Source organism: Cryptomeria japonica, chromosome 11 (genome assembly GCF_030272615.1).
Source record: "Cryptomeria japonica chromosome 11, Sugi_1.0, whole genome shotgun sequence".
NCBI lineage: Eukaryota > Viridiplantae > Streptophyta > Pinopsida > Cupressales > Cupressaceae > Cryptomeria > Cryptomeria japonica.
Window position 1 is genome coordinate 428033714 of NC_081415.1, and position 10107 is coordinate 428043820.

The 10107-nt window shown below is 36.4% G+C and overlaps 1 protein-coding gene across 1 annotated transcript; it reads right to left on the minus strand.

The window, feature by feature from the left end:
* Positions 1–378: 378 nt before the first annotated feature.
* LOC131073653 (endoglucanase 25) lies at positions 379–7275 on the minus strand. The gene is made up of 6 exons (XM_058010152.2): positions 6430–7275; positions 3034–3344; positions 1899–2360; positions 1638–1773; positions 1363–1535; positions 379–1255 (listed from the first exon to the last, which is right to left on the minus strand). Exons 1-6 carry the CDS (start codon positions 6803–6805, stop codon positions 854–856), a joined length of 1860 nt encoding a protein of 619 aa, XP_057866135.1. The 5' UTR covers positions 6806–7275; the 3' UTR covers positions 379–853.
* Between the last annotated feature and the right edge of the window lie 2832 nt (positions 7276–10107).

Here is a 10107-nt window from a genome sequence, read left to right on the forward strand (position 1 = left end):
TGTCTCTAACTCTTTTAGGTATCCCTTTAATGTGTAAAGAAGGTAAACTCACAGTTATGGTGTCCTCTGATTAAATACAGAACTGAAAGAATAGCTAGAATCAATTCAGGGAACAAGAAAAAAATAGTTGCTTCTTGATTTTGGAAGCATTCCTATTGAAGACGAGAGATTTTAGCTGGCATTACTGTTCTTACACTCGGGTGAATGACGATGATTTAGAAATACCAAATACTGCAATCACTAATTTATAAACATTAGGAGTCTAAAGATTGTTGGATATCAAGCGCCACAATGAAAAAAATTGAAACATTAAGCTGCCTGATTTTGGAAGATTGCAAGCACAATAAATTGGTGTGCCAAATCTTAAGTTACATGGTATTGAAAGATTAAAAGAATTTTTTATATAAGCAGTAATTATACAACTTCTAGAAGCCCAAATGGCTTTGCAAGTTTTTCAGACACAAAATCAAATTATTTAGTCTAGGACATATCTATCTAGGGATAAAGTAGACCAATTAGGCGGCTTGCCTAGCATAAACAACTAGGATTAAGGCAAACTTTCTCAGTTCTCATTCCTACTTTTGCCTAGCTTGAGATTGATCACATCAAATTTATTCCGCAAGATATTCTCCATAACATGATCACAGAGTACATAGTTAGTGTGCTTATGCAGCTGGATTCCCCCACTTGTCAAGCCTGATAATTGAATGCAGTGATGCAATTTAAGTGGGAACCCTTATGTTTGTTTACACAGAGCATGGCAATGCTAAAAAGATGAATATCTGTCCTTTCACAATGAGATATTCATATACACTTACATACCACTACACAAAGCATATTGATACCATTTCGATCATGGCTTCCAAGGAGCTGGAGGTGGAGGTGGAGTTGGGAACATGGGGGGAACTGCAGAGAACATTGTATTTTTGTCTATTCCGAGAGTGTCTCCCCCTGCTATTGAAACCAAAGCTGCAACCAGCCCAGCATTTCCTGCAAGTGTTGGCTCTGTGTAATTGTAGTTAGTGCGAACATCATGGAACTTGTCAAATTTATCAGGGCCAGCAACCATAGCTCCTGTAAGAACATTTGGATTGGGTCTTGGACTGTCTCGCCATTTCCAGCCTCCCTTGCAAGAGTATTTGATCTTGTTCTTTGGTATGGATGCCCCCCTGTGGTGAACATGCTTAGGGTAATGTTTACCATATCCCACAATATAGCTCATCTTCAAGGGATTTTTGCCCAAGATATAGTTTAGCTGCCAGAGATTTAAGCATAAGAGATCAATAAGTTCCTCCTGAGCATAAAAATGACAGATACAAAAACTTCTGAGCATTAAGAAAGAATTTGATATTGAAATAGTACCTGAGTTCTTGCAAAGTTGCGCAAGACTTGGACAGAGAAGAAGTTTGGACCACAATACCAACCAGGAATATCTGCAGCCTTTAGATAGTCTGCATAAATTGACGCAAGGAAAGCTGCATTTACTACATACTGCAATGGTTGAGGCCTTCCATGGTTCAGCTGAATCAAACCTCCTGCAAAGGCCAAATTCGGGTTTGTCGGGATTTAAAAATTACTTCAAAGTTCAAACAGATCCCAAAAACTGTAAATACAAAAAAAAATTCCAAGAACTTCACCTCTTGTTCTATTGAAGGAACGAAAGACCGGGAGGTACGAGCACATTACAATATTTGTCTGGTTGTGGTAACTCTTCAAAATTTCCTCATATGGGTATCCTGGGCTCAAGAACAGTCTAAGTCTGCTCAAGAGAACCTGTTAAAACAACCCATGCCAGTGACCCAACATAGACACAGTTAGAGACTTAACGAATAGTAATACTATATTCACCAGATAACTACAATAAGCCCTGATTGTGTTTGGCATGCTATGGCACTTACTTGTGCACCAGCCAGTTTGTTGTCCCAGCTTAAGACACCGTAGTCCTGTCCCCCACGGAATGCTCCAGCCCGCTTGGCAATTCCTGGGGTTGTAGCCAGCTGAAGGTATGAAGAATTTCCTGTTGCATAATACAGCCATGCACCCCCCCAGACATACTCATCATAGTATCCAGAGGAATTGTAGAAGATGGCTGCATCACTGCCACCAGCACTATATCGACCTCTCTGGGTTCTTGAGAACTTGAAAAGCGTCTTTGCACCCTTCACAAGCTTTTGTGAGTAGTGCTTGTTATCCTTGAAAACAATTGATGCTGCTGCCAAGGCAGCTGCCATCTCTGCAGCCAAGTCTGAACCAGTGGAGGACGCGGTTACTGGACGTGTATAGTCAATATCTTCAGGTCTCATCCAGCAATAGTGATCGTTTGGATTGCTCGGCCCATCTGAGGTATCTCCCTTTCCAACCTGTGGGTTTGTAAGTAGTATTTAAGTTTGATTTATAGAAACAATTAGAAATAAACATGTGCAGACAGATAGGCACATATCCATAAAATACTTTCAATTTATTGAACAATAAAAGTGGTTGAGCAACATGCAAGAATTCTCACTACTGGTATCTTTATATGTGTTCTGTAGGAAAGAGACTTGTTAATCAAAGCAATTCCTTGCTACTAGATCACATTAGAGAAGTTAGTGATTGTTTTTGTGGTTTTAACTTGCAAAACCAATGGTAATGCTTTCCTTGCAAATAAATAGAATTGCTTTGCTACCAGACGGTTCCTTTTTTTTAAGCATAACCAACATGGTAAACGCATAATAAGATCTTAACAAACTCCAATTAATTTCCCTAACATACATGAAAATATCTGAGATCTTAAAGAAAACCCCAATAGAATGGTACACAGCACTTTTGCAGGACTTTTCGGAGTTGAGCAAGCTGAGAAATGGAATTTGTGTACAATTTGACCTGCTTTTGAACTGGATATAATTTAGTTTTATTTGATCCTTTAGTTCCATTCATTCTTTCATAACCCAAAATGAAGAGGAAACTTCAAAAGTAAGGTCAAAAATATTAAAAACCACGCAACAAACCCTCATGCCACTAATGATGGCTAAAGAATTCAGCCGTGTGAAGTACCTGACTATAGACCACGGTTATATCATCAGAGGATGAATTGAATGTCTTGAGAATGTAATCTGTTCCCCATTTAATGATCTCTTTAACATGGTTGAGATCTCCTGAAGATTCATACTTTCCACTGTACTCAATAACACTCCAACTAAGCATGGTCATAGCAAATGCACCAGGAAAATTGAACTTGATAGCATCTCCCGCATCATAGAATCCACCAACCAAATTTGCATTGTTGGCTCCTGGATCAGACAGGCCATCACGCAAGCAAGAATTACCTCGCCAAGATACATTATTGTGCTTGGGAAGATGCCCAGCTGCCATTCAGGACACGAACTAATCAATGCATAGTTTTTATCAATAGTTCATCTCTGAGAAAATCAAAGCAAAACAATGGCTCAGTTTGAGGTCACTTGTAATCTTTAAACATGGTTTATTTGTGAGAGAATCAAAGACAAAAACAATGGCTCAGTTTGAGTCCAATTATATTCTTAGGCTTCTGAGACTTTCTGCAATTTTCTTAACTCAAAGGAAAAATAAGCGAACTCGGAATGAATAATTACTAACAAACAATAAAGATGCATTGTCAGGATAATATTTCCAAAAAACTAAAACTAAAGTAGATTTCAGTATTAGTAAAGCAGACCAAGCAGCTGGCTTGCATTTACAGATATTATCTTAAGATTGGAATCAATGCTGGACGGATAACTTGCGAAGTACTCAAGCACTCAATGTAGATAGATATATCTCATCTCGGATTGATTAAAACTTAAAAGTGGATTTAAAGAAACAGTTTTTATAAATTGATCTATTACTGCACCGAGAGACTAATTCACATGGTGATCAAGAGTTTCAATTAAAATAAATATCCAAAAAATGGTAAACCATGTCAGTCATGTCGTTCCATGTTCTAAACTTCTAAGAAAATGTTTGTGGAGATGACCAATTAATTTTAATAGTAACATAGCAAGTAGTTAATTTGTATGCAAAAATAATTTGACATATGCTTGAAGCACAGTATCAAATTTTGATATCGGTTACTTGTATCAACGTATGAAAAACTAATTGCAGATATCTGACTTATTATGCTCTACCTAGAAGATTTTGTTTTCTACAATCCAATTCTTTGCTATCAGTTACTTTTATCAACGTATGAAAAACCAATTGCAGATATCTGACTTATTATGCGAGACCTAGAAGATTTTATTTTCTACAATCGAATTCTTAGCAGGACTATTCAAACAGTGATAAATGGCTCTAGTACTGGCAAATCTACAGCATCCTAGGGATTTTAACCCAATAGTAGGATCACCTCTAAGAGTGTTATGGAACACTACTGCAGAAAAAAGTTGATTCACAACTCACCATCCAATAGTAAGTACATTATCACAGACACCTCCAAATGAAAACCCACTTATCAGATCAGTAACCCGGAAGTCTACTTTGGATTACTTTCTCGTTATCTGGTAAAAGTACCCTTTACAGTCAATTTAAGAAAATACTTACCTACATGGGCATTGAAGATTTGCCTATGTTGCAGAGATCTGCTACTTACCGTGGCATGTGAATACACATCTATTCTGATGTGTGTGTGTCACCAAGATTTGCTACCAGTCAGCAACATGAGACCTCACACACCAATTAGCAGATTTCCTTACTCTGATCCAAATTAAAAGAAAAATACGTTCATAGTCCAGTGTTCTGTATGACTTCTCTATGCAACATATATCATTAATAACTCAATTATCAGCAGAAGCATATAATTTTACAACAAGTTACTACATGCTTTTTGAAGTGTTAAGTAACCAGGGGCAATCACTGTTGTGGGTTCATTTTGTTAGCCAACTGAGTGTTGAAAGAATCTGGCTTAACGTAATCTACCAAGATGGTTTGAACGCAAAGCCAAATTTTAGAAGAACAGTAACCTGGCAAGCTGTTGGGAGCATCATCATTACGTAAAAAGAAGCCTTCACAAACCAGTTCATAAACAACTACCTATATTGACATGAAAGGAAAAAAAAGTAGGCCAGCCATTAAATAACACGAAACAGAACAGGAGATATTAAGTGGCCAATCCCTACACTTGGCTATAGAGTATATAAAATTTATAGATGGGTAGATAGATAGAGGTGTTAGATTGACAGCGTAAATATTAGATTTTGAAGACTAGTCTGCATAAAAAAATTTGCCGATCTGGATTTCTGGACTCTAAACTTACATGGGGTCTAACGCTTTAATACAAAGCATTATGAGAACTAACTTCAAAAGAAGGCCACGTTTATGAGATCATTAACCTGGTAGGGTGATATAGAGATTTTTTTCATCAACTAACCATACCAGACCATTGGAGAAATATCGATCTACATGAGCATGAAAACAAATATAAATTGTTTAAAGACTTCTGGATTTAGTTGTGTTTATCTTTTGTTCTCTAGCTCACCATCATGATGATGGACTGATGATGGACTGGATCATGGAGTGTGATTGAAACGTTGATTCAAAAGATGAACACAGTTAAATCCAGAAGCATGCATATTAACATGGACTGTGGAAACTTAATGTCCCTGACAAATATAAATTTTTAAAAAAATAGAAGAGGAAACATGAACTCGTGAAGGGATGCACATTCTTAGTGATTTGGAGTAAGAAAATCATGTGGTTGTAAAAATTATATATGTCGGAATTCTCTCATCAGCTAGTGAAAAGTGGCATTCACAGGTTTACTTGATCCAAACCACACTTATATGGATACCCAAAAAATGACGGATTATTAGCCACAAAAGATAGAACACAAGATCTGAGATCTTCTGGAGGCAACGCACATAGTAAGTGTTTCATAACATATACACACAGGAGTATAGACCAAAATACTATAAAAATCAGAATTTTAAGACGAATGAAATGTGGCAGTCACGAGCGATTTGAATAACACCTACCCACATGGGCATGAAACAGAAAATGAAAGTTACACACACCAAAAGATAAATCATAAGATCTTGCATAACCAAGTCATAAACTCACTGATCTAATGCATATGGGTGTAAGGTATGCCATGAAAAAATTGGGCTGTACAGACAATTGAAAAGTGGCATTTACAGATTTTCTCTCTCTCTCTCTCTGAAATCTCTCTCTCTTCCCCCTACCTGTGAATGCGAAACATTTTAAAAGTTGAACACATAAAATCTCTCTCTCTCTCTCTCTCTCTCTCTCTCTCTCTCTCTCTCTCTCTCTCTTCCCCCTACCTGTGAATGAGAAACATTTTAAAAGTTGAACACATAAAATCTCAGAACATGAGACCTTGCATAATTAATGCATACACCCAGTGATCTTATGTTAAAAAAATTGAAGTTTAAGGCAATGAATGAACAGTTTTCAATCCAGAAATTTGGGCTTTGAACTTACATCTCTGAGCATTGAAGAACATGAGGGCCTTGCGCAGAGCCTGTGTGTAATTATCAGGTGGCGGAGGGGAATGGTGGTGCCTGGGTACTGTCTTCACAATGAGGGTCACCAGCCCAGCTATAAAACCAGAGACCAAGACAGATATAACAATCCACTTGAACACAGTCCTACTGCAAACAATGCAGCCCAGATCTACATACTTCTTCTTTTTCTGCTCACCAGGGCCCAAAAGCCAGCTCTGTTGAGTCTCGTCCAGCTGCCTGGACAAGGCTGCTCTGTCGAAATCCTGCAGGTTTCTGCTCCTGTCATCATCTGTGGCAGAGTCCACATTGATCTCCAAGGGGCCTCCCCATGGATCTCGTCCGTAGGCAGACATACTAGACAAACAAGCAAGCAGAAAATGTGGGTCTTTCTATTTCTTTCTCCTTTTGCTTTTCTCAGGGTAGTTCTCCTCTCTACCTGAGAAAAATTCGGGCTTTTTCAGACAGTCATTGGAAGCAAGATTGTCTGAGCTAAACTATAGGCCTCTGTATTAACAAGAGGAAGAAGAGCAGGTGCCCTTGGATTTGGATTCAGGTTTAAGGCTCACTCTGTACTGTAATCTGGTGGGGACGCTGACGTATCAACTACTCCAAAGTTTTATTTATAATGTAGCGCGTAGAAAGAAAATGGTGTCTACTGAGTGAGAAAAGTGTGGTGGGATGTTAAGAGTATACCATAATCGGACGCAGACAGCTCCTCGCCAGCCGTGTGTTGTGAGTTGGGTTAGTAAACTCTGGGTCAGTAAAGTGCTCTGTCGACCAGGTGGGTGGGAAAAAATTTGGGGTTTTTATGCCAATGCCACTCATTGGTTATTACATCATTAACTGCAGTCTCAAATTTAATTCTCAGATTAGCCACCGCCGACAGTAGTCCACAAATTGGGGTTTTTTTAAAAGGCCCGGTTGAAATGGAGGCGTTTAAAAATGCTTCGGTTTACTGCCCGGTCAAGCGCTGATACCGAAACCGGTTTCGACATTAATCTCAATTTTTGAGCTGCCTGTGGGTATAAAATCTTTGACGATATGTTGACGGTGGGAAGTTTGATTGCGTGGAACAGGATCTTTCACACGATTATCTTGTGATTTTTTTTAATTTAAAGCCTGCAAACAATTATTTGAGATGATGATACATCTCATTTTGAAACTGTCTCATTTTTTTTTAGTATGGGGGTGGGGGAGTTTGAGATGATAAATATGTCTCATTTTTTTTAGTATGGGGGTGGGGGAGTTTGAGATGATAAATATGTCTCATTTTTTTTTAGTATGGGGGGTGGGGGAGTGTGAGATGATAAATATGTCTTTTTTTTTTGGGTATGGGGGTGGGGGAGTTTGAGATGATAAATATGTTCAATTATTTTGTTGTTATTGAAGATTGAGTAATAAGGATGAGGTCATGATCGTGTAATGGACGATTTTTTTGTTGATTTTTAGTTGAAGAAGTTTCAACTTATGGTGCATGCTTTCTATTGAGTAGTTAAATGATTTTTTTGTTGATTTTTAGTCGAAGAAGTTTCAACTTATGGTGCGTGCTTTCTATTGAGTAGTTAAATGATTTTGGGTTTGATATAAATCTCTCCAACGAAAAAAAAGAAGAGTTATAAATCTATGAAAAATGATTTATTTTCTTTTTGTCTTCTTTTTTTAAATGTTTAATTTGTTCCTTCGATCATTTATGGGTTTGATCATGTCTTCTCTCAAGCTGATTATGGCCTATTGGATGAGGCATTATATGATTCTCTTCAAAACTCTCCTAACATTCAACAAAACATCTTCTTTAATATCAAAATGATATTAATATGATAATTATTAATAATATCAAATTCAAATTTTGAAAATGACCTTTGTAGTGTGTGGAGTTCGTAATGTACCCTACCCTCGTTGTCCTTTTCTTATTAGTTATGGTGTCTCAAACAACTCTCAAATTTCTAACTATTTTACTCATATTGAACAATTTATCAAATCTCAACTTCTAACTACTGATTATTTAGGGTGTAAATACTTGAAGAAACAAACAAGTAACCCCTATCCTTATTTTTGTTCATCTATTAGATTATCTTCTTCTATTAGTGTCCTACCTTCTTAGCTTGAAAATTTCTAGATTAGACTGTGTGATCATTTTTTTGGTTGACATTTCAAATCACGTATCATGATCCATCATTAAGATGAGTAAGCAAGAGAAGAGAATTGAGAGATGAGTAGCAGATAGCTAAATAGATGAGGGAAAGGGGTGACTCGATAACCAAGACAATTAATTGGAAATGTCTAAATTAAATTGTCTTGATTCTCAAGTCACCCTTTCCCCTCATCTATTTAAACTAAGCCTTCCCAATTAATCATCTTGGTTCTCCAATCACCCTTTCCCCTCATCTATTTAAACTACACCTCCTTAATTAATTGTCTTGGTTCTCGAGTCAACCCTTCCTTTCATCTACTTAATAACCACCTCGTCTAGATTAATTGTCTTGGTTCTCAAGTCTCACCCTTTCCCCTCATCTATTTAAACTAGACCTTCCAAATTAATAGTCTTGATTCTCGAGTCACCCATTATTTTCGTCTATTTAACTACCTCGTCTAACCTTCCCAATTAATTGTATCGATTCTCGAGTCACCCCTTCCTTTCATCTATTTAACTACCTTGTTTAACCATCCCAATTAATTGTCTTGGTTCTCGAATCACCTCTTCCCCTCATCTATTCAACTATATTTAGTGTGCTACTCATCTCTTAATGATCTTCTCTTGCTTACTCATCCCAATGATGGATCATGAAACGTGATCCAAAGAATCGATAAAAAATAGATCACTCAATCTAATCCTAAAATCTCCAAACTAACTTTATGCACTATAATAATTTCATAAAATATTTATTTTTACATACAAAAACTTTCCAACATTCACTATAATTAGTGGTACCGATATTACATTTTAATAAACAAAAATAATTATAATAACAATATGCTCTTCTTAAGTGAATATTTATTTTGTTTTATTAAAAGTTAAATCCAATACTTTAATCAATGCATAGAAAATAAAAAATAATAAAGGATGTGGAGAGAATTCGGTGCGGTGTAGTTTAGTCGTAAGCGAATATGCGCCACAGGCTGGCACTTCACTCGTTTCGCATTATTGGCTTTCGTAAGTTGGGGAATTTCTTTCTCTTTTCCTTTTTATGCGAATGTGACTCGAAAAGACTGTGAGAAAACAAGCCATTGGTTTTACATGCGACCTTGTGAAAAAGTAGGCCCTAATCTTTTACATTTACAGCATTCGCACACTGCGCACATCTTGGTAAGAATTTGAAATGAACTAGGAACCTTCCTTTATTTTTTAAACAAAACTAACCTTGGTATAAATTTGTAAAGCTAAAAGTATATATTTGATATGTTTTCTAAATATAGATTCATTTTGTTATGTTTGTTTTTAAGTATAGAAAAGTATATAGATATTATTATTTTGGCATTAAATTTGATAAATGATTTAAATTTTTAATAATTGAATTGATTTTATTTTAATTTATGTTAAATTATTTTATATTGTTGAGTTCTATATCATTATTTTGATTCTTAAAAATGCAATATCAAATTAAATTAGAGATCATGTTTCATCTCTATGAAACTGAATGTATGTACTTATTCTTTC